Source organism: Paraphaeosphaeria sporulosa (genome assembly GCF_001642045.1).
Source record: "Paraphaeosphaeria sporulosa strain AP3s5-JAC2a unplaced genomic scaffold CC84scaffold_2, whole genome shotgun sequence".
Lineage (NCBI taxonomy): Eukaryota > Fungi > Ascomycota > Dothideomycetes > Pleosporales > Didymosphaeriaceae > Paraphaeosphaeria > Paraphaeosphaeria sporulosa.
The window spans coordinates 2,686,981-2,713,150 of record NW_017253361.1 but is presented as its reverse complement, the minus strand read 5'-3'; the positions used below and the strand labels follow the sequence as shown (position 1 = coordinate 2,713,150).

Genomic DNA, 26,170 nt, shown 5'->3' with positions numbered 1-26,170 from the left:
GCTCGGGCCTGCGGTCTTAACTTTTTGTTGCGGAATGCGCGAGCGGGGACCATGTCCAAGGCTTCAAACGCCGCAAAGCCCAACAACGAACAGACACCCCCCGATATGCTGTGCAGGTGACACGGACATGGCGCCAATCGACCTACCCAATCTGTCCAGTAACTGGAGGGTCCTGCAGAAGAGACTGCAGGCTTCAAAAGCCGCCGAGGCCATCACCGCACAGCCTGCAGACGCAGACAAGCCGTTGTTGAAGCGCAAGCGGTCTGGCAAGACGTCCGAGGCGCGTGCGACCCAGTCTCCAAGCGGAGCAGTGAAGAAGGTCGCATACAGGCAGCGGAAACGGCAGAAAATGGAGGAACCAGCCGCCGTCGGCGCCTCGATCAAGCAGCATGAACCCAAGTCGCTGTCGCGCAGCGTGTCGATGCCCTCGCTCAAGCACTCGAGCCTCCTCGCCTCCTCCAAACGAGCAGCCGAATCCATTTCCGTACTGACTCCGTCCGCCGACTTCCCCGACATCGAGAACGAAGGCGTCGCCGAGAAGGCTTTGCCCGCAAAGTACATTGCGCTGGACTGCGAGATGGTCGGAATAGGCCCCGAGCCCAAGAAAGACTCTGCGCTGGCAAGAGTATCCGTGGTGAACTACCATGGCCACCAGATCTACGATTCGTACGTGCAGATACCGGAGAAGGTGACCGTCACCGACTACCGCACCGATGTGTCCGGCATTGAGCCCAGGCACCTTCGGAAGGATGTCGCGCGACCTTTCAAGGAAGTTCAGGCCGATCTCAAGATCCTTCTCGCAGGGCGCATTCTCGTCGGCCATGCTGTCAAGAACGATCTGGACGTACTCATCCTAAAGCACGACAAGCGCTACATACGAGACACTTCCAAGTACTCCAAGTTCCGCGAACTCGCCCAGATACCCGGTCGGACGCCCTCGCTGAAGATCCTTGCCGAGAAACTGCTGGGAGTCGAGATACAGGTGGGAGCGCACAGCTCGGTCGAGGATGCAAGGGCAACCATGGCGCTTTTCCGCCTGGAGAAGGAAGGTTTCGATCTGGAGGTGCGGGAGAGATACGGAAACATCAGCGTCGGCGCTACGGGCGTTGAGGTCGAAGTCGGAGCTGACGAGTCGAACAAGCGCAAGAACAAGCCCAAGAAGAAAAAGAAGAAGAGAAACTAGTCCTCGGATTTGTTTGAAGTATTGTGTTGTATATACTGGGGCTGGTACATACGGGTGGGCCTTTATTCCCTTGTGGGCTTTTATTCCTTGAGCAGCAAATGTTAGGTACGATAACCTGAAGTTACGATACCCTATGTAGATAGCGAGCTAAATTCTCTCGAGCCAATCCATCAAACTTGCTGAACACGGCTTTAAGGCTTGACATCGACGGATCCTCAATCTTCTTCATCCTCCAGCTTAGATTCTCTCTTCCACTTATAGGCCATGCGGCTTCACCGGCTGCGGGTGAGGGTGGTTGTCCAGCGGTCCAGCAAACTTGAGCAACCCAACGTCGCTCGGGCCCATACTGGTCTTGTACTTCGCTCCACCAAACTCAAACAAGAAGCTCATCGGGAACCCAACATCGAAGTCAATCGCCGAGTCAATATCATCAATCTCCTCCTCGCTCAACTGTAGTCCTAACGCCTCGATATTTCCCTTGAGATGGTCCACCTTCCTACCGCCCACAATCGGCACCACGTACGGCGTCTTGTGCATCACATACGCCAGCGCGACGCTCGTAATGAGCGTGTTCTTTGCCTTGGCAACCGTGGCAAGCTTCTCGGAGACGCGCTTCTGGTTTTCGGTCTGCGGGCGGAAGTTCCGGCCTTGCTCGCCAGCCTTTTCTTTGTCCTGCACCGTAAAGTTGCCGCCGCCGAGGGCGCCCCACGGGCACAGCGCCATGCCTTCTTCGCGCGCCATGGGGATGATTTCGCGCTCGAAGTCGCGTTCTGCGGCCGACCAGCGCCCCTGGTAGACGCTGAATGGTCGGAGGCCGTGGTCGCGGGCGTCTGTGGATGTCATTAGATCGATGATCCTGGTGGTATACATGGCGCATCGCGAACGGGCGTGGTAGTAGGAAAAGGAAAAACGTACATTGATTGGCCTTGCTCACAACCCAGGCCGGCGTATCGCTCACACCCAGATATAGCACCTTCCCGCGCTGTACCATGTGGTTGAGGCTCTGCATCAGCTCCTGCTGCACGTCAGATGTGCATAATGCATCCATATGAGTTGCCGCTTACCGGTATGCTAGTCGTGAAATCCCACCAATGCACATACAGCAGATCTATGTAATCAGTCTGAAGCTTCTTAAGACTCGCCTCAAGGGAGACATGGAGACTCTTTGTGCTGTTACCCGCGAAATTGATGCGCTGGCGGGGCGTCGACTTTGTGGGATCGGGGAAGGTGGTTGTGAACTTTGTGGCAAGTACAATTTCGTGGCGGACATTGCGCTCTTTCATCCATTCGCCAAGCCAGGTCTCGGATTCTTCGTTTTGATAGTTGTTTGCTCTGGATCGAAGATTAGCTGCATGCTGGCGAGGGCGTTGGGGAAGAGTTGGAGAGTGTGGGGCGTATGAAGTCACCCCACATCACGACTCCACCAGGGCATTGTACGCTATGTTGGAGGCTTCTTACGTGTCGATAAAATTCCCGCCTTGCTCGTGGAAGAAATCCAGAATCTCAAAGGTAGTCTTCTTGTCGCACTTTCCCATTCCCTGCTCCCACGCATCGCCAAAGTTCATGGCTCCGAGGCATAGCGGCGAGACGCGGACGCCGGCATTGGGGGAAAGCACGCGGTGCCAATCGAGGAGCGACTTGGCTTGAGGAGGAGCTCCGAAGAGAGACATCTGGAAATGGTAGAGTTTGTTTTGGTTGGTCTGTAGTTTGACGATGCTTCTATTGGAATTTCTTAGAGCACGTATTCGTGGTGCCCCTCAAGTATTTATACGCGCACGCATGACGATCTTTCATGCGAATTGGTCCGCTACATCATTGTGGGGTACGCTCATAGCTTTCGACTGAGTCGCGAAGCGTGCAAATCCCGAGAAAAGTCGGCAGTCAGGGAGGAGCAAACGGTAGAGGTCGGAGGGGCATACCGGGATAGGTGAGGCGTTTAGGCTTAACTCCGATGCCCCGAGTCACCTACCTTATTGCCGTGAACGCAAAGAGTACTGTGTTCGGATTTTGAGTTTCGTGTTTCCGCAGAGTAGAACTTGTCAGGAGAGATTATGAAGGTTGGTTCTGTCTATCGGACGGTCGCCCGCGCGAAGGAGTAAGCGTGATTACTTGCATTTGCACAAGGAAAGTAGCTTGTCAGAATTTATTAATGGCTGTATTAAGCTAACTACTAGCATTTACCGTTCGATCAAGAAAACCCTATTGTAACGCAGACCAGAACCATTGAAAACCCAAGAATACAGACATTTCCGAAGTACCATTTCATGGACCAGATTGCATGATCCAGAACGTGGCTGGCTCTCTCAAGATGCGCAGGAAGGAGGAATAAGTATGTAGGAACATTGAGCTGTGAGCTATCCATACTTTATCATAGAAACCCTGAGCAAGCCCCTAGGAAACGTTGTCCTAATGTGTCGGCACAGCAGCGGATGCACCGCGAGTGACTTAGAAGAGTAACCCTGGACTTGTGCGTCGATGTATATTACGCGGTGCCGAAGCTAGTGACAGGCCTTGATAGACGACGACGACGACGCAAAGAGCCCTAATTCCCAAGCTTTTAGAGCAGTGCTGTAATTAAACGAGCCGAGCCCTCCACCTGGCATGTAGGTACTAAAACGAGGCATGTTAAACAGTTGTACTGCTAAAATCAAACCAGGCAGCTTCGCTAAAAAATATAATTGTAAATTCTTAAAATTTATTGTAGCGGAGATGATAGAGATTTCAAGTCTAGTACTTCATAAACGGGTAAAAGATACTGGGATCGATTCTAGCGACCTTCCATTGGACCACCAGACTCCTTGTAACTTTCTTGCCCGGATCGATATCGCGAAGTTCTGGGAGCTCCTCATATCCATCTTTCTCGAAGCAGTCTCTTGCAATACACGTCTTGAGGTCTTCAGGATGATCAAGCCCTTCTGGGCACCTCCAAGTAGTGTCATCTGCGTCGCTAAAGGAAGTACTAAGAAATTCGATTCTGTCCTCCACTATCCTTGCTGACCAGAATACGGCCTCCCAATCACCCTGAGGCGGGTTCTTTGTCAAAGATTCGGTCCTCGGCAGCCGTTATCTCGGTGTGTATGCCTGTTTCTGATACCTTGCAGATACTCCTTGGCGATTAGCCATTTCTTTAGATATTCTAAACATCATCAGTAGTTTGTTCTTGCCAGGACCTTGTTTCATAGAACATGATCAAAACCCTTCTCGCGGTCCACAGGAAGGGGTATAAAGTTGGGCATCGTATGTACTCCAAATTGATGCGGAAAACTTTGGGATCGGCATCGATGCAGAACGAGCCATAGGACATGTACTCCATCTTATCCTTCCATATTTCTATCCGTGCGTCCACTCTCAGTTCGTCGCATTCATCCTACACATTTATCTCCGCCAGATTTCATTCCACCTACTCGTCGCCAGCTCCAGCGGGCCATCCCAGCGCCCGAATCTCGGCTGCCCCATCCCTTGCTCCGCTAGACACACCCATTCCCTGACACAGCCGGGCACTTCCTGCCGCGAATGGCTGACACACAGGAGTGCCTGATGCTCCTGTAGCCCCAGCACTACAACCTCTCCCTTTTTCCTGAGCTCGCTTTCTACCGGTTTCGGACCAGCATCGGTGTAATGCAATTTCATGCTCTGCCCATGCGACAAGAAGAGGAGGCATTTATCGCGCGCGAGATCGTCCATTCCGGAGAATGCCTCATCAAGTATGACGATGGAGGAATTGCGGATGGTAGCGCGGAGAAAGAGGGCGATTCGTTGAGCGGAGAAGGATAGCTCGCCAAAGTAGACGTCGGTCGCCCAGTCAAGATTCCCACTTGGAGTTTGACCAGCTGTGAGCTTGGGGTTGAGTTCTCCCTCGAACCAACGGAGGCATGCGTCCACGCGTTTGGAAGCGTCAGCGTCGAGCCTGGGCTTTGTAATGGGTGTGTCGCTCCAAGCGCACTCTAGTGTATGCCGCACGGAGAGTTTCTTTGGGAAGAGGGCGTGCACTTCGGGTGAGGAGTGGCCCATTTGGGATTGGATGTCGAAGATGGTGATCCCTGGAACACCGGGAGAGGGCAGCCGAGAGCGCTGGAAGAGCTTCACGGGTGCAGAGTATGTTTGAGGGTGGTCTGAAGTGACCAGACTCAACAGAGTGGTCTTCCCAGATCCGTTGGCACCAAAGATGCCCCAACGTTGGCCCCGGTGTATGTTCATCCAAAGTCCCTCTTTCCGCTCGCCGTCAACGTCTTGTTGCCAGTCGCCTAGAACGGAGTTGGGGCCGTATTTGATCCGTACACCTTCCATCTCAACGATGGGTTCTCCAATAGTAGCCGCCGACGTGTCGATTTTTTCGAACCCGTCCCGGCTCAGCACCGGTCCGCTTGAGAGGTCTCGCTCTTCCGTGGAGCTTGTTTCGAAGTCACCTTTCTCAGAAAGATGTTTCCCAACCTCCCGCAGCTCTACTAGCTTGGGGTCGAGTTCATGGCCTTTACCGCTGCGCGCAATTATAGACTTCTCGATATCTTCGTACTGCTGTTTCAGGTACTGAAAAACGTCCTCCTTCTGCCCTAGAGCTTGAACCTTTCCATCCTCACCAGCATACACGATATGCGTGATCCATTCGGGGATGACATCCTGCGGTCTCAATGAGAGTACGATTCTAGGTGCATTGGCTTCAGCCAGCCTATGCAACACTTCGGATATATGCTGCGAGACGAACGGATCGAGGCCAACTAGGATGATATCAGCATCCGAACCAGAACATTGATTTTTCCACTTACTGAAAGGTGCATCCAAGCACAGCACCTCCGGCCTCGCCAATAACGCCTTCCCGATCCTCGCTCTCCGACTCTGCCCATTGCTCAGCGTGCTCACGGGCCTATCGAAGAACCTCTCAAGCTCCAGATCTCTCACAACTTTCAACATGACTTCCTTTGCGATGGCCTTCTCTTTGATCACATCTTCGCCCGGATTCATCCCGACAATGCCGGTCAAGTACTGCGCGAGCGTGAAATCCGTCTCTTCGACGCGGCTTTCGTACCGGGCAGAAAGATACGCGCCGCCGAACGCCTGACGTTCAACGTCGAAGCCCACATACTCAATTGCGCGCTCCGGAGAGCGTAGCTTGGGCTTCTCGGCCGCGAACTCGGGGCTAAGAAGGTAGGGAAATGACCGTGCTGTAGGAGGGAAACATAGTAATTCGCCTCTTAGTATCTGTAGGAACGCGGTTCTGACGGTCGATGACGAACTCAGGATAGCCCAGTGCTGGTTCGGCGTCGCGAATGAAGGGAGTTCCACGTTCAGGTCCGGGAACAATGGTGGGTTTGGAGACGCATCGTGGCCCTCTGGCTTGGTTGCTGGATGGCGGCGATAGAACGTTCCATTGGAGATGCGGACTATGGGCTCCGTAGACAATTTTCTCCTAGAAGTGTGGAACCGCGCACATCTCGATGCTGCGAAGAAGAGCGCTGGAGTTCTTCGCATGATGCAGTTGGCATGTGCTGGCGCGGGTCACGGTGTTGATATCTCATTCAGGTGGTAGCGCAAGTGGTACGAACAGTTCGCCCTAGCGGAGAGACGCCCGGCTCCGCGACATGACGTCGGAGCTGTTGCCGAGGTACAGCAATCTTGAGACTCGATGTGCATCGCCGTGCATGCGACATGACTACTACACCATGTTGCCGTCTTTACAAAGACATAGGCCTCAGGTAGGTTCTCTGTCATGACTGTGTACTGTTCTGACCATTTTTAAGCCACCACAACAGCCAGCGCGACCATCACACGCACATCAACAGACACGCACCGCGCACGTCACCCCACCCTCGGCGCCTCCGCAATCACCGGGATACACTCCAACGACAGCGCCACAGCTGAAGCCGCGATCGCAGATAGAAGCCATGCCGCCGTTCTCTTCTAGTCCGCTCGTACCGCCACGGAACGTTTACGACAGTGCCGTACGCCACCCCGTGTTCTTCACAGAGCAACTACGAAAAGCGCCGTTCCCTATACCAACTGCTGCAACGCATGGCTGGAACCCAGTTGCGAGCGGGTACATTTTCGAACAGCGGAAGGCAGAAGCGAACGGGATACCCAAAACGAAGTTATGATGTTATGCATTCGAATGGAGCGGGTCTCATATAATCAAATTTTCCAACGGCGCAACCGGAAACCTGCTATCACTTGTATTTTTGCACGTATGGGATGTTGCACGCGTATCTGCGCGATAGTCCAGGGGGCAGCAGAGATACTACGTAAGCGGTTGGAGACTCTTCAAGCAAGGCACATCATGAGGAAATCAGGGCTACATCAACGATCGATCAAGAAATCGTGCGTCCAAAGTGTTGACTGTTGCCACCCCTTTGATTATTCACATAGATATCTCGACTGTCGAAAAAGAAGGGGATTGTATATTCCACACCCCAGAAACCACATCATCCACGGACCTCTATTCGTAACTCCGGCCGTTCACAACAACCGCTCATTAATAGCCGCACCATTTCTGCCTACTTCGAAGTGTCCAAGACGTACCGGCCCACGATCTCGCCCTTCTGCATCTTCTCGTACACACTGGGAAGCTCTGACAAGCCAACAGTCTTGAATGGCGACTTAATTAGACCTCTTGCGAAGAAATCAATAGCTTCGGCGGAATCCTTGCGGTTGCCCACGTACGATCCCTTGATGGTGATCATCTTGACAACTGACTCGAAGACGGGAGCCTTCAGATATGCACCAGCTGGCAGACCAATGCAGACGACCGTACCGCGGGGACGGACGTACTCGGCGGCTTGCTGAAACGGTTTCTCGTTCACTGCGACGAGCAGTACGGCGTGGGGGCCTAGACCATCTGGTGTTGCAGCTTGTACGTCCTTGACCACGTTGCTGGACTTTGAGAAATCGACAAAGTGCTCGGCACCCAGCTGGTTGATACACATCTCTTTCTTCTCATCACCAGTATCGATGGCAATGGCCCTGAGTCCCATAGCCTTCGCATACTGTAGGGCAAGCGAACCAAGACCTCCACCTGCACCGACGATGGCCACCCATTGACCGGGCTTAGCACCAGACTCCTTCAGGCCCTTGTAGACGGTGATACCGGCGCACAACACTGGTGCAACGGCGTCTAGTGGAAGTTCCTTAGGAATCCGAGCAACGTGTGCGGCTTTTCCAATGCAATACTCTTGGAAAGTGCCGTCGACGGTGTAACCTGACAACTGAGGTTTCGGGCACAGTGGCTCGTCACTCTGTTGGCAGAAATCGCACGCAAAGCAAGAGCCGTTTAGCCACTTGATACCAACGTGGTCGCCAATCTAGTTCGCTGTCAGCTTCTGCAAAGTCTGCGCTATCCTGGTAAAGCTGACCTGAACATCCTCTACGAGTTCACCGCGTGCAACGACGATGCCAGCACCCTCGTGACCACCGACAAGGGGCATCTTGGTAGCCTAGCGCAGAGGTTAATCGTCTTGTTAGATAGCTTCGGATCATGAACGTACCAAAGGCCAGTCGCCCTGCCATGCGTGAAGGTCGGTGTGGCAGACGCCTGAGTACTTGATGTTTACGAGGACTTCATCCGGACCGGGCTTTGCCACGGGGATCTTTTTGTACTGGAGGGGCGCGCCCGTCTTCTCAATAACCTGAGCCCATTGCTCCTCGGGAATTTGGGGAGCCATTGTGCTGGTGTGTGTTGGAATCTAAGTGTGGAGGAAGAGGCGCTGATGAGGCTGTTGATTGGAAACGTGCAATTGAAAGCTACTGAAGCTGATGTTATGTAGACAAGGAGCAGAGTGCGGGCTGTATATATACACCTGCGGTAGGCATGCTACAGTCACATCCAATGGTCGGGCCTTCCAACCGGCAAGCAGGAAGTGGAAGCCCTGCTGCGATTGGAAGCTCACATGCTGTGTCCGTGAGTCCGAGCGAGAGCTGGGCCTGCCCAAAACAGCGATTGGCTTGGCTAGAGCTCCTGTAAAGCTCTAGTGGACCTGCGGAGGGGTGTGCACGTAGCTGCGGCCGAGTGCTGAGGTATCGGATGATGTCTCGTGGCTGCAATTCCGAGCGCTTCCTACCGGATGGAGGGCTATTGTGCAGTCTGCCGCTACGCTAAGTGGGGTGATAGACTAGAATGGGCCGATTCTTTGTTGATGGCGTGTTGCGTAGGGGTTGCAGACGCGAGCTGGTCACCTGTGGTTCGCGGATGGCACAAACAGCAGGGGTACGGCGGGTAAGCGACGTCATCCCTGCAAGGCTGGCAGAGGCTACGCACATCTCACCTGATATGTGCTGAGGCTTCATGGCTTCCGTTCGGCCACGGCCGACGAAAATCACTGCAGAGCGAGTGCAGCGTGAAGAAAAAAAATACGTTCACACTGCCTCAGCAAGCTCTTCTTTTCGTGCAGTACGCCTTGGAAGCGCCTGGGGCCATCTCTAGTGTAGCTCGCTGTGGTCCAGCCTAGCAAGGACCAAGCGTATAATCCCCTGCTCACTGTGTGGTGCTATCGCAACTACAATACCGAAAAGACTCTACAACAACACGGCTGGAGACCCACCCAGTAGGAGATCAAATTGACCGATTGTCGTGGCCCACTATACAGCTCCATGACCCCGCCAACACGAGCAGCATGGACGGTTCCGAAGATGGCGAGCACTCAAGCAATACGCGTATAGGCTCGAGTACAGTAGTGTTTCTTCCTTCTTCAATTGAGCATGGCGCAAGATTAAGATCCAGATCCATGTTAGATCCCTAGAGATGGCACGAAGAATGTCCTTAAAACCGACAGCCTTCCCGTTCTCCGTGGGGATCCAGCAAGGACTAGTGCGGATCAGTGATCCGGACGCGGGGATGGCGCCGGCACCATGGGAGCTGCCTTTCACTAGTGCGACACGTTTCGCGGGGCAAGGGAGCTTCGAGAGTGTGATTAGGATGAGACCTCTAGCCTGGGCTCTGCCAGGCATCCATTTTCAATGATTTGCAAATCCATAACTGACCATACTATTGATCGCCCACGGGACGCGTTCCCACAGCAAGATCCACTTCTGATTCTAGCACCGCACGAGAACTTCCATTGTTCACCACAGGTTTATTGGCTGCAGTGTTCAGTGTGCACGATGGTTTGCTTCGTCTCCGATGCCCAATGCCAAAAACTCTACAAAGAGGACAAGCAGACAGGCATTCAACCTAGGAGCTCGTACACCGGAGCGTTGTCGACTCGATGGTTACGGACATGGTCCTTGCCAGAGTCTGTGGAGAGAAGAGGCGACGCCATTGGCATTTTGTGAGGTCCAACACTGAACCCCTCTATCTCCGGAATCTGAGCTGGTTTTTCGTCTGCAGGTAGCTCTGCCTTGGTCGGATAATCGTATGTCTCACTGGTAGAGCCTTTGATCTTTTCATTCTCTCCTGCCCCGTCGCCCGAATTTTTGCCCGGCCATGGCTGGTCTCCATCACCTCTATTACGACGTTTTCGTATGCAGTATATGAGGAATCCGAGAATGGCCAAGAGCAGAGGAAACCGCAGTCCTAACCCGACAGCCATGCCTATCTTGTTTCGACTTGACGATCATGTTTCTTCATGCAAGACTGCCGTGGAATTGCTGGACGAGGTCGGGTCACCGGATCCAGATACGGATGTAGTCGTATTCAACGGGGAGTCTGTTGGCTTGGTCGATATGTACGGAACCGTCTGCGAACGAGACAACTCGCTGTGCCAACGAGTCGAATAATTGGAATGAGCATCCCACCACGCCGATACATATGAGGGCTGGGGCAGGCTCGCTGTAGACTCTATTGCCATTTTGTCCTCGAAAGCCACCCACTTCTGGTCGTGTTTGATGTTCTAGCAGTACGTTGTACGCGTGATCTCGAGTCTTGGGTCCCACTTTGCGAATCCAGAGAGGGGACAATTTGAAGCTGGCGTGAAACAGTTATCCGGGTGTTGGCAGACATTTCCACGTCAGATGCACCTCCCACAAACCAGTCATGCCGTCTTACCCAAGTGTCTTTCGGCGTCCCGTTCGTGCCATTGCAATAAACCAAACCCACAGAGTCCGCCTTACTTTGCTCTGTATCACACTTGCGCGGAAATTTGGCGCCACCATACTCGCTGGATGTACAGCCCTTCTGGTAGGTTATCGCTCTGTACTTGTTGTAGCAGGCCTGGTTCTCCAAACAGTAGTCTCCAGCCAAACAGCAGCCATACACGTCCCCCATCGTCTATGAACCCTTTGAAGCACGGAAGAAGAGAGCTCGACGGGAGCTCATTTTTGCCAGTATAATAAAGTCGCGGCAGATCGGTGGGGACATCAGCGAGTGATATGCGGGTCAGAGAGACGAGGGCGAGCAGAAGCCATCCGAGCTGTATGACCGCCATACTGCCCGTTAAATATTGGAAACGACCCGCAGTTATGAAGGGACTCAAGTAGGGACGATGATTTCCGGGGAAAGCACTCAATCGTGCTCGAGGTGGCGCAACTGTCGGGGAAGCGGCGCTAGCAAGAGCAGAGACCACGCAGAGCGAAACCATTAAACTCGCGGTAAGTGCGACGCTGGAAACCACTCGGGCCGTCGCCGTACTGCCCGTCAGCGCGTCTGCCGTTTGTCAAAACGCTCCTGCCTGTGCTTGCGAGAGAGCCCACGTCAGGAATTGACTTTTGTGGGGCCCATGCAAGTGGTCGTACATTTGAACAGGCTCTTTCCGCGGGCTATATATCTATGTCTATGCAATGTCTTCATGATCACTGAAAGTCTCCTTCACGGTGTCTATAAGCACTCTATGCAATCTCATCAGTCATACCAGCGAGCACACCGGCTCCTATAATGCCTCCATCAAGTGCCTCCCGCAAGATGACCCGCTTCGACGCGTTTGCAGCCGACCCTTTCGCCACCAGAATGTCAATCCAGCGTTGACACGTCTCGAGCCACTCCGGGTACTGTGATATGGTTGAGCCTGCGTATGCAATCACAATCTCTTCGGGCTTGCTGTCCTCGGTAGTAGCGTGACCATTTCGCGCAGGTGGGTCAATGCGGATGTCGTGCACGCAATCCAGCAGACCAACGCAGGCTGCGGCGATCAGTGCACTCGAGCGCTGTTGCACGGCGTATGCAATGTCTCGTAGCAGTTTGACGCGAACAGGGGCCCAGAAGGCTTCCGTTGTTGACGGGAACAACTTCTCAAGCTCAATTGTCACCGTCTTTTCCTCCGCTCTTGCTACGACCTCCGAAAGGAACCTCGTCTGCAAGGCGTTCTTGGTCTCTAGCGAAGCAGGCACATTTGCACCCGAATCCCTCGCTATCAAGTCTACGAAGACAAGCCGTACTATTTCACCAAGGTATCTCCCTGCGGTCATATATTCGAACGGTTGAAATCCTGGAGCTTCCGAATTGGCATCTAGAGTCTTGTCCCATATGGTCTTGATGCCAAGTTCTACCAACGGCTTGTCAGTGCCTCGTATGGTCCATTCAGTGTTGATGACCACCGTCTCCACTGACTCTCCATTGGCAAGGTCATGTCTTTTGGTTGGATGTAGATTGGTGAGTGACATCGGGACGGTAGCATTTGTTCCAGTTCCCACAATAAGCCCCATCGCAACTCGACTGTTGGGCGCCGCTTTGACGGCGTACGCCAGTGAAGCAAAGGTGGCCACAGTGTCGTTCGTAATTGCAGCTATTCGTATTCTCGGAAGTCGGGATGATCCGGTTGTCTTGCTCGATGAAAGGTATTCGGCATGGCTCCTGTTACTGTTTCGGTGAGGCTGAGAGATATGTCGAGAATATCCAGCACTCAGCATCTTGCCTAGATTTAGATCCGATGTGATTGCGAAACCTTTACCCATGGGTAACAAAGTAGCCTCTGACAAGGATTGTTGTCTAGTTCAGTGAGTGATATTACAAGATGGGGTTTATTGGGAGGACTCACGCCATAGGAAAGCTAAAGGTAATTCCGAGGAGAAGCTCGTCGCCAAACGGAGCCTCGACAGACGCAGGTATATCTTCAAGCGCATCCGTGATGACCTCAGCAATGCAATCCCCTATCCACGCGAAGAGGTCTTCCGCCTGGTCCATCTTTAAATGCTCTCCAATCGGCCATGATTTGTCGTACGACCTCTTGATCTTCTCGTTTGGTTCTATTGAGCGATGTACACCGTGTTCAGTTTCGCCCGTCAGCTCCACGAACCCTGCTCTGAGGTTGCTCCCACCAACATCGATACTGATGAACTTGCCCTTCTCTTTGCCTGTCGGAAGAGCAGTCACAGGCGTGACTAAGAAGTGTTCCAATGACGTCTTTGCCAAATGTGTATAGACCTCCGAAAACCGGGCGGCTAGGTCGAGTAACGTTTCTTCGTTGATGAAGTGCGTGAAAGCTGCAATGGCCTGAGAAGCTTCTCCTGCAAAGTCTTTCGCCATGTTTGGTTTATCTGAAGTAAAGCTTCAATCGCAATGGCAAGGAAAACCAAGAACAACAAGAAAGAGAGGCAAGCGTGCAGCGCCACACCATGCAAAGCTGTCTGAGTCAGGCTAAGGGGGTATCACAGCTACAGCAGACTCAGCCGCGCGTCTTTATTTGAGACAGATTTCTGATGGAATAGGAAGGCGCGCGACTATGAGAACAAGATGTAAATGGCGAGCTTTGAGAGGGCAAATTTCTCCATCGGTTGCGTAGCTGCGCCGTGATCGGCTCTCCGGCTCCTTGCATTTGGGGTCTGTATGTTGCGCTCGTGCTGCCACGCTTCTGCCGCGGGACTGTGCCTGGTAGCACCGCGCCTTGCTGGTTTGAGCCGCTAGCGCGGGATGGTCCGGTATCTGCAGGCATGGCATCATCAGGCCAACTGCGACAACAGCGAGCGATCCTCACAAACCCCCGCACGGAACCTGGACGCGAAACACCAGAAGCCGGATATGCCGCCCATACCAAAGTCCTCGTCTCTCGTGATGGAGAAAGAATCGCTCCTACCGCAGACGGAAGAGCCCATACCTCGCCAGGTGCCAGCCAAACGCTTCAGTCGCTACCATGGTTTTGCTTTCGCGCTCGTCTTGGGGTTGTTCTGGCTATCAGGCACATGGAAATGCGGGCATCGCCACACACACAAGCACGCGCACGAGGACACAGCATCAATGGTACCACTAGAAATACACATCATGTCAAAATGCCCGGACGCACGCGACTGCATAGAGAAGCTGGTCGTGCCTGCGATGTCAAACGTGTCAGACAAGGTCGACTTCAAGCTGTCTTACATTGGGAAGCAAGTACTTCGCAACCGAACAGCGCGCTCGTTCCTCGGATGCTAACCTTTTGTCCGTAGAACCACCGAGGACGACGGCGTCCTATGCATGCACGGCCAGACTGAATGCCTCGGAAATATCCTCGAGCTATGCGCCGCTGCAGAATATCCAGACCCCAAGATCTACCTAGGTTTCACAAGGTGCCTGTCGCTTCGATACCAGGAGATACCCGACACAAGCTTGATCAAGGACTGTGCGCTGGAGTATGGCATAGAGTTTGAGAAGCTCAATGATTGCGCCAGCCGAGATGATGGGGCATACGGGATGGGTCTACTCCGAGACAGCGTGACGCGGAGCGCAGAACTAGGCGTGAAGACTAGCTGCACAGTTAGACTGAACGACAAGACACGGTGCGTGCGAGATGGAGGCAAATGGAAGGATTGCGACGATGGCAGCGACCCGGAGGATCTGGTCAAAGACATCAACAAGCTGTACGCTAAAGCACAAGGATGGATATATGTTTAAAGACACCCGGTGCACACTCGATGATACCCAGCATTCGGGCCTTATTTCACGATTCTGAATAGCTTATTACACCTCCAAGTCAAATACAGTTCCAGCCCATAGATGACCTCCATAACGCCAATAATGCAAGCCTATGCTCCATGCAGCATGTAGGAACCGGCATCTACAAGTCCAGCGGCCTCACTGGAACTCGCCAAACTCCCCATCATCGAATCCTAGATCTTCCGGCTTTGGCTCGAAGCTTTGTCTACTCCTTCTCCGCTCCTCCTTCACGCTCTTTGCGCTTGGCGGCGGAGGCAGGAAGCCGCCTCCGCTCCCAGGAGGTGGCTTGATGCTGAATAAGGCGTCTTGCTCGCTCTTCGGCTGCTCGGGGCTCTTGCTATCGCCTTCCCGTCGTTCCCGTCTGCCCTTGAGCCCACCCAAATTTATGCTAATCGTTTGCCCTTCTTTGAGGCTGAAGTCGCGCTTCGGTTCCTCCGCTGCCTTGGAGGCTGCTTTCCTCCCCGGCGCCGCAGCGTTGGGATTCGCTTCGAACCCAAGCGCGCGCCGCGCGTCCTGCAGTGCGATGTTGAAGTCGAAGGCCTCGGTGCGCTCTTCGAAGCCCATGCCCAGTACCGCCTTTCGTCCCTCGCCTACTACTGTTATCGCGAAGAAGCGGCTGCTGTCTAGAGCTTGCTCGACTACGTTTGGTGCTGTGTAAGGCGCGGCTGCGAAGAGCTGGCCCGAGGAAGGGTCCTCGAGCAGCAGCGTTGTGGAGACCTTCTCGGCGGTGTCATCGGTCGCGGTGGGTGAGGGGATGGAGGTTTCGAGGATGCGGAGACGCGCGGTGAAGATCTGGCGCTTGGGGTCGGCTGTCCAGGATGATGCTTGGTAGCCTTTTGTGGAGGTGAGGGGTGGGATCTGGTAGACATGGACTTTTGGCGCAAGGTACAGGATGCGCTGGATGGCGGTTGGGGGCAAGGGCTCGCCTGTGAGGGGATCGGTATTCATGCTTGCGGTCGGTCAATCGCGTATCGACAGGAACTGGGGGTGAAGATGGATGCAGATGATATGCAATCAGTGCGAAAGGGAACGCGTCGATGTATTTGAACCGCAGTCGGTGGAAAATAAGTTCGCGGGCGCCTTCAGGAGGTTTGGCGGGGTAGCAAGACTGGCCGTGGCCGTGCTGCGGAGAAGTCAGGACCAATGTTCGAAGCAGCGCTTCGTCGGGTCAGCACAGAGAAATTGTCAAATGGGCGTGTCCAGTGGATTATTGGAGCAGATGTTCCTGCTTGCAGATCCAAATCTGGAACGAGTCGGTATGTGCTGGCAATGCAATGCTTGATGCAGGGAATCCTTGTAGAACCTCTCCACATGCAGCGCCCAGATACCCCGCCATCACGTGGCCTCCTTGGGAGGCGCTTCTAGAAGTGGACGCTGAAACAGAAGAAAGTTCTGGCTGCGTGAGAATGGACATTATGCTGCTTGCGGTCTATGAAATCTTGCCAATCGTGTCTATCATCTATGTGTTCTGAACAATGGCTCCTGGAACGGATCTAATCGGAATGCAAATGCTCGCTCTCAGTGCATCAGACAACACTATCATGCGATCGTAGGCTAGATGCCAGCGGCGCCAGCTTTGTATGCTTCGAAGCCTTGTTGAGCGGCTTCCTTCACGCTAGTCTTGCCTTCCACAATATCCTTGCATTTGGCCAAGATGTTGGTCCAGTCTGCAAAAACTGTGAACGGGACGTTCTCCCGAGCGCAGTAGGTGATGAGATCATGTCCCTTCTTCGCAAACAACAGATCGGTTTCGCGAGCTGCAGACAGGTCTGAGACGCCATCTCCAGCGTAGAACATGGTTGGGCGTACGTCATCCGGGAGCGATGAGTATTGGCGCAGGCAGATGGACTTGTCGTGTCCGAAACCACTCTCCGGGTGCCTGAAAACGATTTCCCATCCACCTTCTTCATCCATTGACTTCCCTTCCCTGGGTGCTGCGTTGTTTGCCAGAACCTGCATCTTCTCTGATTCGGGCCCGACTAGCTTCTTCAGCAGTGCCTTGATAATGGGTTCCATGCCAGATGAAAGAACAACAACAGGTATGTTGTTTTCGAGCGACCACTGGTAGAACTCGGCAAATCCAGGGTCCAGCTTGATATTGTCGACCAGGTACTGGATGCACTCGCTGTACGGCTTGGTCACACTGTCCATCATGTCGCGGAAAGAGTCCCGGAAGGAGATCCTGTCTTCCAGACATTCCACGTTCATCTTACGGCGCCTCTCCTTGCCATATCCGATTGTGTCAGTCAAGAAGTCATTGCTGTCCTGTAGCGTAATGGTGCCATCAAAGTCGGTGAAGAAGATGAACTTTGTATCGATTAGCATTCCGAGTGTCGGAACGGCCAGATGACACGAACTTTGGGGTTGGACTTCATGGCGGGCAATTCCGCTGCGGCATTTTGGATTCCCATCTTTGGCAAATATGGACTGTGAGGTTTACAAGTGACCGGAAGATATGGCTAGAATACGTGATGATGTAGGTGTTGAGAAAAAGTCGGCGGCGTAGCCTGAATCGGAATCCCGCGCGTCGGAAGAAGGGCCCAGCGTAAGATCGACAATGTGGCTTGGCGGCGCGTCAAAGCTCAGAGGAGCTTCGTCTTTTCCGCCGCGGGCGGCTATGCAACGCGTCCGATGTGAGTGAGCCTGAGTCTGAAGAATGAGGCCGCTGCTTCAGCGAGCGCAGCGCTCCTTAATCGCCAATGCCGGTCCTGGAGCGTCCAAATGTCCAACACGATCGTTTTCGCATGCAGTCAAGTCCGTCTCTCGAGCGTCTTCGGTGTGTCTACAATGCCAGTGCCGAACTTCCGTAGCTTTTCGATCGAGTGGCCACCCCCAATGGCCATCCTTTGCGTCGAATCGCCGTAGCCTGCACCAACCTTCGGACGATGGAAAGTCGAGACCAGACAACGAATCTCCAGAGGAGAGACTCGCCAGAGTACGGGCAGACATAGCCTTAAGGGAAAAGCAAGAGAAGGCGCGACTGGAGAATGAAAGGCTAGAAAACGAAAGGAAAGAGAGGGAGAGGCTAGAGAAGGAAAGACAAGAATTTGAACGACAGGAAAAGGAGCGCCACGAGAGAGAACGGCTGGAAAATGAAAGACAGGATAAGGAACGGCAGGCCCGACCTCAGAAGAAGTCGCTGCCGGATGTGATTGAGCTTGCATCTTCAACCACACCTGCTGCGCCGAGAACACCAAGCAGTCCTTCGCCACATGTCGCCGAAGCCTCGTTGAAATTCGCGCCTCCATCGATGAACGGAAGGACCAGCAGTGCTGATAACTACGGTAACGGGCCTACCAGAGACGCAATGAAAGATAACATTGAGCGCGTAGCAGCGGATCAGTTGCCGTCGCATCACCAAGCTCAACGGTGGGATCTGTCAAAGCGGTTCCAGGATTTAATGGACGATATCCTACCCAAACTCGCGGTGGTTACGCACAAGGTCAATACATACACAGGGACAGACTATTCTGGCATTGAAGCTCTGAAGCGGGAGATCAAGGACCAAGGTAGGACAACAGCTATAAAAGGCTCAGATTACGGCTAACGAAGATGTAGAGAAACTCGTGAAAACCCGCCGCGCCGCGATCGAAGAAGCCAAGCAAGCCCTCGATGTCGCTCTTTCTAAGCAGACATCAGCGCAGAAAGAAGTCGTCGCACTGCTAGAACGCAAACACTCCTGGTCGGATTCTGATCTCGAGCGATATATGTCACTGATCAGATCCGAACACATCAACGATCAGGCCGTACGAGAAGCCAAAGATTCCATTGCACAAGCCGAAAATGCACTAGAAGAGGCGCGATCCCGGCTGGAAAAGCGTGAACGTGCACAATACCACGAGGAGCAGATCTGGAGTGACACCATCAGACGCAACAGTACATGGGTGACCTTCGGCCTGATGGGCCTCAACATCTTCCTCTTGTTGGCGACAATGATAGTGATTGAGCCTTGGAGGCGGCGTAGGATGGTGCGCGAGATCAGAGCCGCTTTGGAGGCCCAAAAGCCTGCTGTTGTGGAACCTTTGACAGCTGCAGCCACACCGATCGTCGCGCAAGGGGCCGAGGAGGTGGTCGAGAAATTGAGCGAATCCGTCATCAAGAGCCCAGCTTCCGTGGACACTAATGACACCGCATCTCCGGTCCAACAAGACCTAAATGCCTCTTCCGAACAGCCAGCCAAGATGACTGAAGCACCACCTGTGTTCACAACGCCTTCGCCTGAACCAGCCGAAGTTCCGGGCGTTCAGTCAACAACGCCCTTAATCACAGATGAAAATAAAATTCTGCTGGAGTCCATTAGAATCGAGAACGAGGTTCGAAGTAGGCCCGCATCTACGCCGGAGTCATGGCAAGACAAGATCACATACATCGCCACAGATATTATTAGCGAACGTACGATCTCTATGCGGAGGATAGACTACACTGTCGCCATCCTTCAGGGGGCTGCCGCTGGTGCCGTCATAACTGCTGCCGTTGTTGCGATGGTACTTAACAAGTAGCCAGCAGCCCCACTACTCTTTGTACAATTTCCGGGAACTCTACCGGCAAACCTGGCCAATGAGAACAGCCCGCTGTATAAATAATCCTCGTAAATGTATATACCTACAGCCATCTGAAACTGTCCAGTCGGCAGGCATGGCCGTTATTGCTTCAACCCAACTCTAGTGTTCCACATCAAGCCGCGTGTAATCTTCCAGTTACGCGGACATTCCCCATGGGCTTATACTAGTAACCTCGGAAGTATACAACCGTGGTGAGAGCGGCGATCCTATGGTCTCAGCCTTATAGCTCCATGTGCTTGCACCAAGCGCTCACTGATTGATAGAATGCATTTTTGTTTTATGGTCGGTCTTGCAGGTCGCTCGCAGTTTCTACACTAGCGGTAGCCAACGCACGGCTGGGGCGAACGCTGTGGGGTCCAGCTCCGATTGAACCCTTCATCAATGAAATTACACTGGGCCTGTCTAGAACCTTCGATCATTACTGTTTCCGGCGAGATTAGTAGCCCATCCAAAGGTTATAGGCAAGATTCGCAAAGTGGTATCAGCAAACAGGCCGCAATTATCCGTCAACCAATGCCAATATTCACCAAGCACACAGTGGCCCATCATTGATGACGTTCCGGCGCAGTCCTCCTCTAGGGTTTGATGTCAACATCTTTCGATGGCCTCTCACCGTTCTCCAATTTAGCATCATGACTAGTACAACGCCAGCCCAGGTCGTATGGAACGGACATTCATACGAACGCGGAGCTTGCCGTGCAATGACAGCTATTTCTGTGCTGACTTTCAAGACTGCGGCTTACTTAACGGGGCTGAGGATTGTTGGCGCACGGGAGCTAGGGTAGGCGATCCTGTACGTACACCCCACGAATCAGATTTAGCACTGCGCTTATACACAACGGGGATGGTAAAAAGCTTGATTGCTTACGTGCAGCATGAAAAGAAAAGAGCTGGGACAGTATTGGTCGATAAACGAAGTGGAGGTGAAGCGGTCACTGACGCTTTGGGAACCTTACTGCGAAGGGTGTTCAGTCTCGTAGACACTAGTCGACCGGAGCTTTGAAACCGGAGCTGGCGAGAAAAGATGAACGTGGCTGCCGACGATTACACCATGGTGGTGGGCTGAATATATATCTTAGCGTCTTGGGTCGCCTTTCGTAAGTGCAAGAGAAGGATAGTCATCCGACATTGATAACCTCTCAGCCTAGTGCCGGTGTTCTTATACACGCAAAGCAGATCCTTGCCCTTCTCATACTACGCAACAAGATCAGCACAGGACGACTTTGTCATCGATTTAGTGTCATTAACTCAAGGTTGTCCCCAGAAACCGCACTAGTCGGCCTTCCTAATCATACAAGATGGTTTACACGGATATTGACATGCCTTTGAGTAAGCTATCCGCTCTCCGAACGGCCAGTTATACCAGCTAATACCTTCCGAAGGAGGCTTCATCGCCCTTGATTGGACTCTGATGACAGTGGCACTTGTCCCAATTCTGATCCGCATCTCGATGCGGACACGAAATCGCGGCCTCAGCACGATCGCATCCAACATCGCCGACAGCTTCCTTGTCCTCGCCTGGCTCTCGGGCTGCGTGCTCATTTCCATAAACACATGGAAGAACAATCTTCGCATGCGATACCTGCACGCTCCACCAGAAACACTATACTATGGCGTTCCGGAACCACTGTCAGGCCACCTCCTCTACGTCTCCTGGATCAGCCTCTTTTTCATCTACATCAGCCTCTGGAGCGCGAAAGCTTGTTTACTAGCTTTCTATTACAGTATCTTTTCTCTACAGGGTAGAAGAGCCCGAGTTGGGCTTGCAACAGCTTGTGTTTTCACCGCGGCAACTTTCCTGCTGCACATGTTCCTCATAGCATTCTGGTGCACGCCAATATCTTCAAACTGGTCTCCGCCTCCAGGCGAGCACTTATGCTCTGCTGTGCACAGCATGTCGAGCGTCACCATATCCACGTTCACTAATATTGCCACCGACATCGTCATCCTTAGCATTCCCATCAGCACGCTCCTCGCAACCAAGCTCAACCGCACACAGCGCGCCGGCCTCGCCTTTATATTCCTCATGGGAAGCATTTCCATCCTCGCGGCGCTCGTGCGCTTCATCTGCCTGAAGTTGGTGCAGTCTGTCCCACGGGCTAGCATCACGCATACCATCGATGTGTGGGCGCTGGTCGAGATTGTCTCGTCGATCCTGGCGGTGTGCTTGCCTTCACTAAGGACATTCGTGAGGAAGCACGGATTCAGCAGGCCGGATGGGGCAATTAGGCTAGTTAGCAATTCGTCGTCGAGACAGGAGCACTCAATGAACAAGAGTCTCACGAGGGTTGATAGTGCGAAGAGTGTGCCTATGCCAGTTGTGGAGGCCTGGTATGACAGAAACGAAGAAAGGTACTTTGTGATACGACCGGAGCAAGCGAAGATTGAGTCACAGGTCTGAGTGGGATCAAATTGTCGCTCTCTAGTCGTTGCCGTCTCACAGTGCTTCCTTTCCACGGTGTTCATTTGAGGTGGTCTCGGCCTTTTGTTGCGTTTGAGCGTGGAGTTTAGGTTGTCAGGGGTATGTTACGGCAAGGAGCTCTGGATTACTGTCATTTGAGAGATACCATTTCCTTTCTCTGTCATCTTATTGTTCAGTAGAATCTCTTCTCGAGGAATTTGGAGTACTATCGTTTACGAGACACCATTGTCTTCCTTCCTTATACGTTTGTTGCTTGAATTACTCCTCTTGTCTTGATGTACAATCCACTCGGTTTGCGACAAATGTATTGGCTCCGTGCGTTGAACAACGCTCAAACCATCAGATCGAGCATCCAGCTCAGCAAACAGTATTTCTACATCGTCTGGATCTTACTCTCCCCCATCAACACGACATCTTCACAGGACATTCAATCACGCAGTATGGATAATCCATCGCACACCGGTCGTATCAGCGACGACGAGGGAAAGGGCGAGTCATTCCTGACACTTCTGCCAGAATTGCGAAACGATATTTACGGAATGACGCTAGTCCGAGAGGCGCCCATCCAGATTACCTATCGCAGTACGAAAGGTCGCTCCAGCCCGCGCGCCGACCTTGATGAGATCTTCCGCTTCCACTCCTCTGGCTCCAAACGAACCGGTACAGTTTTGACATGGCTTCGTTGACTATGCGGTTAATGTGATGTCTCAAAATTTCGTTTCCTTGCACTAATTTGGCGTCTCGACTCGGAGGACGACAACGTACACATGGCATCGAAAGAGGTAGTACTGTACTCCATTCGGACTCAGTCTACATCTGTCAGTTAGCTCGACAGGGCGACTACAGCATTTGATCGTCTCCAAAGTTTTTCATTCCTCCCGGTTGAACTAGCATATGTTCCTTTGCACTCCACGTTCAGTGAATCACTCAGGCTAGCAATCCAAGGATGAGAGTTCTCCAGAGCGTTCCCGATACCGCAAAAGCTCCAACAATCACATGAACCACAGTACAACCAAACATTGTGTCAACGTTATTTGATTCCTTCATTCCACTATCCATGTATCTTTCTCATCAACTCCTTCCCACTTTATGATTACGTCCAACACAACAGCCAGTGTGCAAACCACGTGATACAATAGCACTCACACAACCGCCCAAGCTTCAGCAAAGGTATCGCCCTAAACAGTACAACGCGACCGACATGTCGCCAGAAAAAGTCAAAACAAACCAAGGACGCTGAAGTGTGCTTTTCCAAACGCCAGTGCAAAAGGCCGAGGCCATCGTGGTATCCCATTTCTTCTTCCCAAGAGACAGGTAAATTGCGTGTGGTGAGAAAGTGAAAGGTACCTATTGTACAATAGTGTGCGGTAAAAAAACAGAAGTCATTGGAAGGGAGGTGCGATGCGGGTTTGTTTGCTGCGTTCACCTCAAGAAACACGACTGTAAAGATAAAGAAGGTCGTTCCGTAGCCGGCCTGTTGCCAACGATTAGACTAGCACGATCTGGTATCGTCCCCAAGAATTTTGGAGGCTGTATCGTGATCCAGTTCCCAGGTGAAGAGCTGCGCTTGTGAGCTCAGCGAACAAGGTGGTGGAGACTGAAGTCGTGCTGGATAGCGCGCACCGTGAAGCTGGTGGAACAGATCCGGATTTGAGAAGTGCATGTTGACTAGCAACGGTCACCCGTTCTCAAAGTACGGAAACGCCCGCAGATCAACTCTCCGCCATGTCGTGAGTCCCTTCAAGTACCAATTCGGAGGCGCTGAGCGCGCCTCAATGGTACTTGCCGAAGAGCCAGAGTCTGTGCGGTGCGTGGACGACCTGTTGCCGGACGGATACGAAGAGCCCGGATCGGAATCTCAAGATTGCAATTCTGAAAATGACGATGGATCCAAGTGTGAACCAACGTCTTTCATTTCAAAAGCCTTATCTTCCTAGTAGTAAGGATAGGTGTTGTTCGAAGCTTGTTGGTGCTGTTGTGCTGCCCCGTGTTGTTGCAACAAATCCTGCTGCTGCATGATATTAATGTTCGGCGGTATGTAGTGTTCCTGATACGGGTGCTGAGCGTTGTTAAAATCAACGCCAGCCAAGGGATTCATCATGGGATACATGCGTGGCTGAGATTGCATTTGCGGTGGGGGTGCCTGCTGTTGTTGTGGCGCCTGTACCGGCTGATGCTCCTGATTGTTCCATCCCCACTTCTCTTTGAGCTCATCGTTGATGAAGCCTACACGCCAACCAGTCTCTGTGCGGATCTTGTCGACTATGGTGAGGACTTCTTCTTGAGCATCTCGGCGGGTGAGACACTCGGCTGCGATATGGAGGGAGCGGAGGGCTACGGAAGCAACACCACGGTCTTTGACGTGGGCGCTAATACCGCAGATGAGTTGCGAGTGCTCGGTAAGCATTTGATGCATCTCCGGAGAATGCGAATTTTGGAGAGGGTTGATTTGCGCTAGCAAGCACATACAGGTGTGATAGAACAGGCGTGCCACTATACTAGCTCGCTTTATCAGCCAAACCTCGGGGAAGCATGAGCCGGAGAGCGTCTGCCCAGGATACAGATATGCCATGGGGTGCATCGTCCGAGGAATGCACGTGTTCCACCTGTCAGCCAGCTCAGTGAGACCGAGCCACTTTACGTATCGCGCTTGCGCACTCTGTTTCGCAGACTCCTCATCTCGGGGTATTGAAGCGCGGAAGTTGCAGACTTTGGCGACAATGTATACGATGCGGTGGGTCCAAGTTTCCTCTCGTCCGGATTCGGTCTCAGGCTCAAGGTTCATATCGATGCCCCATTCATCAGGATCCCATGCCACCTGCCAGTTGAAATGCAAACAGCTGAGCAGCTCCATGCCAACATTGAGCCAGAAGCATGCGGCACCGATACCGCTCGAACGGGCATTCCAACCACACTCCTTGATGAGAGCTCGGGCGCCAGCAATATGGTTCATGCGTTGGAGAGCGCGCTCACCCATGATTTCGTAGACATTCAGGATAACGGCTGTGGTCGCGCATAGCACCGTATCTCGGTTTGGATCCTGCAATGCGTCCAGTAGGTGTTTTGTGGCCTTGTCGTAGTATTTCAGCGCTCGGTCTTGACTATACCGCTTGTTAACCAGCGCAAGATGTCTCGCGCCAGAGGCTAGGAAAGCGTTTAGTAGCATGGGTTCTTTCAGAGCATGGAAAGGAAGTTGGCGCGAGAAGTGTTTCTTGGCGTCCATGCTATCCATCCAAATGCCCACCTCTTCAACGAAGACCTGCATAAACAGCACCTCCTCCTGGTCGACGAGATAGTCCGGCCCATCAAGCTCTTGCAGATCTCGGGGGTCAGCGCGAGACAAATGATGGTCCTCGGGATTGGGCGTCATAAAGGCATTGACCGAGGCCTGTGCGCTCATGTTGTCTGAGGGAGTTGAGTGAGCGAGCTGGTGCTGTTGAGGATTTTGAAACGATCGCATAGGAGCGTACCCGCCCTGAGAACCGTACTCGGATGCCATGTCCGAGTAATTAGAAATGCGGTGATGATGGGCATACGTGGCTTGGTAGGTAGTCGGCTCGAAGCTGCGGTTTGCTGATTGCGCTGGACCACGTGCTGGGTACAACTCAAGGCCCCCTATGTACTCGGAGGCAGTCTTGCGCGACTCATCCTTGAATTCGACGACCCAGTTGTCTTTAGATGACACATGTTAGTCACGGTGAAGAGGACGTGGTCTGATGTACAGTGTACATGCAAGTGTAACCGAGGGCACTTACCACTAGGCGGGATGAGATGGGGCGGGGCCTTGACCTGGGTGTCGATCCAGTTGATGCGCATGCCCTTTCTGCATTCTCGATTCGACTTGAGACAGTTCTGACAGCTGGGCGAGCCTTCGTCGCACTTGAGATGGCGGTCCCTGCACGTGAGGCAGCCGGTGCGTGTGCGGGTGGACTTTGCCGACTTGCCCTTTGCCTGGGCGGGCGGCGTGTGCTCGGAGAGGGCGTCTGGCTGCTGGATGTCGTGGTCGGCGCTCTGCTGCTCTGCAATGGCGGCATGTTGGTTTGCCTGGATGGCAAGAGCGATTGCACCTGCCATTGGATTGCGCTTGGGCAAGATGACCCGAGTCAAGCCACGGCCAACTTTCCCAGAAGATGCGCGGGCGCAAGACGCGCGCAGTGGCCGCGCCCGCGACGCGCCTCGATGCTGGAGCGGTGCTAGAGCAGCGCGACGGCGGGAAGAGACGGTGCAGGCTCCACGGGGTG

General features: G+C 53.1%; 15 protein-coding genes across 15 annotated transcripts; 6 read left to right on the top strand and 9 right to left on the bottom strand.

Annotated features, from left to right (window-relative positions):
- Window positions 1-127: 127 nt before the first annotated feature.
- CC84DRAFT_1184319 (RNA exonuclease 4) lies at window positions 128-1,183 on the top strand (the record flags this gene model as incomplete). Its single annotated transcript, XM_018180740.1, has 1 exon — window positions 128-1,183. One exon carries the CDS (start codon window positions 128-130, stop codon window positions 1,181-1,183), a length of 1,056 nt encoding a protein of 351 aa, XP_018040585.1.
- A 127-nt stretch (window positions 1,184-1,310) lies between these two features.
- CC84DRAFT_473060 (aryl-alcohol dehydrogenase-like protein) lies at window positions 1,311-3,329 on the bottom strand. Its single transcript, XM_018186414.1, has 4 exons — window positions 2,642-3,329; window positions 2,248-2,515; window positions 2,099-2,198; window positions 1,311-2,013 (listed from the first exon to the last, which is right to left on the bottom strand). Exons 1-4 carry the CDS (start codon window positions 2,851-2,853, stop codon window positions 1,439-1,441), a joined length of 1,155 nt encoding a protein of 384 aa, XP_018040584.1. The 5' UTR covers window positions 2,854-3,329; the 3' UTR covers window positions 1,311-1,438.
- A 1,229-nt stretch (window positions 3,330-4,558) lies between these two features.
- Window positions 4,559-6,649, bottom strand: CC84DRAFT_1084539 (ABC transporter-like protein; the record flags this gene model as incomplete). The annotated part of the gene is made up of 2 exons (XM_018174057.1): window positions 4,559-5,898; window positions 5,947-6,649. The coding sequence occupies 2 exons, from the start codon at window positions 6,647-6,649 to the stop codon at window positions 4,559-4,561; spliced, it is 2,043 nt and encodes a 680-aa protein (XP_018040583.1).
- A 266-nt stretch (window positions 6,650-6,915) lies between these two features.
- CC84DRAFT_1084440 (uncharacterized protein) lies at window positions 6,916-7,272 on the top strand (the record flags this gene model as incomplete). The annotated part of the gene is made up of 1 exon (XM_018174054.1): window positions 6,916-7,272. A coding segment is annotated over one exon (357 nt), but the record flags the coding sequence as incomplete, so codon positions are not given.
- Window positions 7,273-7,668: 396 nt separating this feature from the next.
- On the bottom strand, window positions 7,669-8,832 carry CC84DRAFT_1184315 (GroES-like protein; the record flags this gene model as incomplete). The annotated part of the gene is made up of 3 exons (XM_018180739.1): window positions 7,669-8,472; window positions 8,524-8,604; window positions 8,656-8,832. 3 exons carry the CDS (start codon window positions 8,830-8,832, stop codon window positions 7,669-7,671), a joined length of 1,062 nt encoding a protein of 353 aa, XP_018040581.1.
- A 1,391-nt stretch (window positions 8,833-10,223) lies between these two features.
- Window positions 10,224-10,961, bottom strand: CC84DRAFT_468784 (uncharacterized protein). The gene has a single exon (XM_018186408.1). It carries the CDS (start codon window positions 10,693-10,695, stop codon window positions 10,333-10,335), a length of 363 nt encoding a protein of 120 aa, XP_018040580.1. The 5' UTR covers window positions 10,696-10,961; the 3' UTR covers window positions 10,224-10,332.
- Window positions 10,962-11,806, bottom strand: CC84DRAFT_468785 (uncharacterized protein). The gene has a single exon (XM_018186409.1). The coding sequence runs from the start codon at window positions 11,680-11,682 to the stop codon at window positions 11,227-11,229; it is 456 nt and encodes a 151-aa protein (XP_018040579.1). The 5' UTR covers window positions 11,683-11,806; the 3' UTR covers window positions 10,962-11,226.
- Window positions 11,807-11,828: 22 nt separating this feature from the next.
- CC84DRAFT_1112291 (actin-like ATPase domain-containing protein) lies at window positions 11,829-13,977 on the bottom strand. Its single transcript, XM_018175313.1, has 2 exons — window positions 13,075-13,977; window positions 11,829-13,025 (listed from the first exon to the last, which is right to left on the bottom strand). The coding sequence occupies exons 1-2, from the start codon at window positions 13,560-13,562 to the stop codon at window positions 11,930-11,932; spliced, it is 1,584 nt and encodes a 527-aa protein (XP_018040578.1). The 5' UTR covers window positions 13,563-13,977; the 3' UTR covers window positions 11,829-11,929.
- Window positions 13,978-14,087: 110 nt separating this feature from the next.
- CC84DRAFT_1184313 (uncharacterized protein) lies at window positions 14,088-14,903 on the top strand (the record flags this gene model as incomplete). The annotated part of the gene is made up of 2 exons (XM_018180738.1): window positions 14,088-14,398; window positions 14,459-14,903. 2 exons carry the CDS (start codon window positions 14,088-14,090, stop codon window positions 14,901-14,903), a joined length of 756 nt encoding a protein of 251 aa, XP_018040577.1.
- Window positions 14,904-14,971: 68 nt separating this feature from the next.
- Window positions 14,972-16,156, bottom strand: CC84DRAFT_468848 (adaptin ear-binding coat-associated protein 1 NECAP-1). Its single transcript, XM_018186410.1, has one exon. It carries the CDS (start codon window positions 15,891-15,893, stop codon window positions 15,084-15,086), a length of 810 nt encoding a protein of 269 aa, XP_018040576.1. The 5' UTR covers window positions 15,894-16,156; the 3' UTR covers window positions 14,972-15,083.
- A 343-nt stretch (window positions 16,157-16,499) lies between these two features.
- CC84DRAFT_1082215 (uncharacterized protein) lies at window positions 16,500-17,356 on the bottom strand (the record flags this gene model as incomplete). Its single annotated transcript, XM_018173970.1, has 2 exons — window positions 16,500-17,252; window positions 17,303-17,356. The coding sequence occupies 2 exons, from the start codon at window positions 17,354-17,356 to the stop codon at window positions 16,500-16,502; spliced, it is 807 nt and encodes a 268-aa protein (XP_018040575.1).
- An 896-nt stretch (window positions 17,357-18,252) lies between these two features.
- On the top strand, window positions 18,253-19,444 carry CC84DRAFT_1213559 (uncharacterized protein; the record flags this gene model as incomplete). The annotated part of the gene is made up of 2 exons (XM_018182547.1): window positions 18,253-18,454; window positions 18,504-19,444. 2 exons carry the CDS (start codon window positions 18,253-18,255, stop codon window positions 19,442-19,444), a joined length of 1,143 nt encoding a protein of 380 aa, XP_018040574.1.
- Window positions 19,445-20,805: 1,361 nt separating this feature from the next.
- On the top strand, window positions 20,806-21,908 carry CC84DRAFT_1172659 (uncharacterized protein; the record flags this gene model as incomplete). Its single annotated transcript, XM_018179994.1, has 2 exons — window positions 20,806-20,836; window positions 20,890-21,908. 2 exons carry the CDS (start codon window positions 20,806-20,808, stop codon window positions 21,906-21,908), a joined length of 1,050 nt encoding a protein of 349 aa, XP_018040573.1.
- A 253-nt stretch (window positions 21,909-22,161) lies between these two features.
- On the top strand, window positions 22,162-22,812 carry CC84DRAFT_468767 (uncharacterized protein). Its single transcript, XM_018186407.1, has one exon. It carries the CDS (start codon window positions 22,205-22,207, stop codon window positions 22,613-22,615), a length of 411 nt encoding a protein of 136 aa, XP_018040572.1. The 5' UTR covers window positions 22,162-22,204; the 3' UTR covers window positions 22,616-22,812.
- A 1,050-nt stretch (window positions 22,813-23,862) lies between these two features.
- CC84DRAFT_1084267 (uncharacterized protein) lies at window positions 23,863-26,003 on the bottom strand (the record flags this gene model as incomplete). The annotated part of the gene is made up of 2 exons (XM_018174045.1): window positions 23,863-25,601; window positions 25,685-26,003. 2 exons carry the CDS (start codon window positions 26,001-26,003, stop codon window positions 23,863-23,865), a joined length of 2,058 nt encoding a protein of 685 aa, XP_018040571.1.
- Between the last annotated feature and the right edge of the window lie 167 nt (window positions 26,004-26,170).

What these genes read in the sequence shown, in the direction of transcription:
- CC84DRAFT_468767 (XM_018186407.1), top strand. Translation starts at nt 22,205, where the DNA reads ATGTACAATCCACTCGGTTTGCGACAAATGTATTGGCTCCGTGCGTTG.
- CC84DRAFT_1112291 (XM_018175313.1), bottom strand. Translation starts at nt 13,562, where the DNA reads ATGGCGAAAGACTTTGCAGGAGAAGCTTCTCAGGCCATTGCAGCTTTC. An exon ending in ACCTTTAGCTTTCCTATGGC is followed by an intron (nt 13,026 to 13,074) that starts GTGAGTCCTCCC and finishes TCACTGAACTAG; the next exon opens with ACAACAATCCTTGTCAGAGG.
- CC84DRAFT_468848 (XM_018186410.1), bottom strand. Translation starts at nt 15,893, where the DNA reads ATGAATACCGATCCCCTCACAGGCGAGCCCTTGCCCCCAACCGCCATC.
- CC84DRAFT_473060 (XM_018186414.1), bottom strand. Translation starts at nt 2,853, where the DNA reads ATGTCTCTCTTCGGAGCTCCTCCTCAAGCCAAGTCGCTCCTCGATTGG. An exon ending in ATTTCACGACTAGCATACCG is followed by an intron (nt 2,199 to 2,247) that starts GTAAGCGGCAAC and finishes GACGTGCAGCAG; the next exon opens with GAGCTGATGCAGAGCCTCAA. An exon ending in TGTGAGCAAGGCCAATCAAT is followed by an intron (nt 2,014 to 2,098) that starts GTACGTTTTTCC and finishes TGACATCCACAG; the next exon opens with ACGCCCGCGACCACGGCCTC.
- CC84DRAFT_468784 (XM_018186408.1), bottom strand. Translation starts at nt 10,695, where the DNA reads ATGGCTGTCGGGTTAGGACTGCGGTTTCCTCTGCTCTTGGCCATTCTC.
- CC84DRAFT_468785 (XM_018186409.1), bottom strand. Translation starts at nt 11,682, where the DNA reads ATGGTTTCGCTCTGCGTGGTCTCTGCTCTTGCTAGCGCCGCTTCCCCG.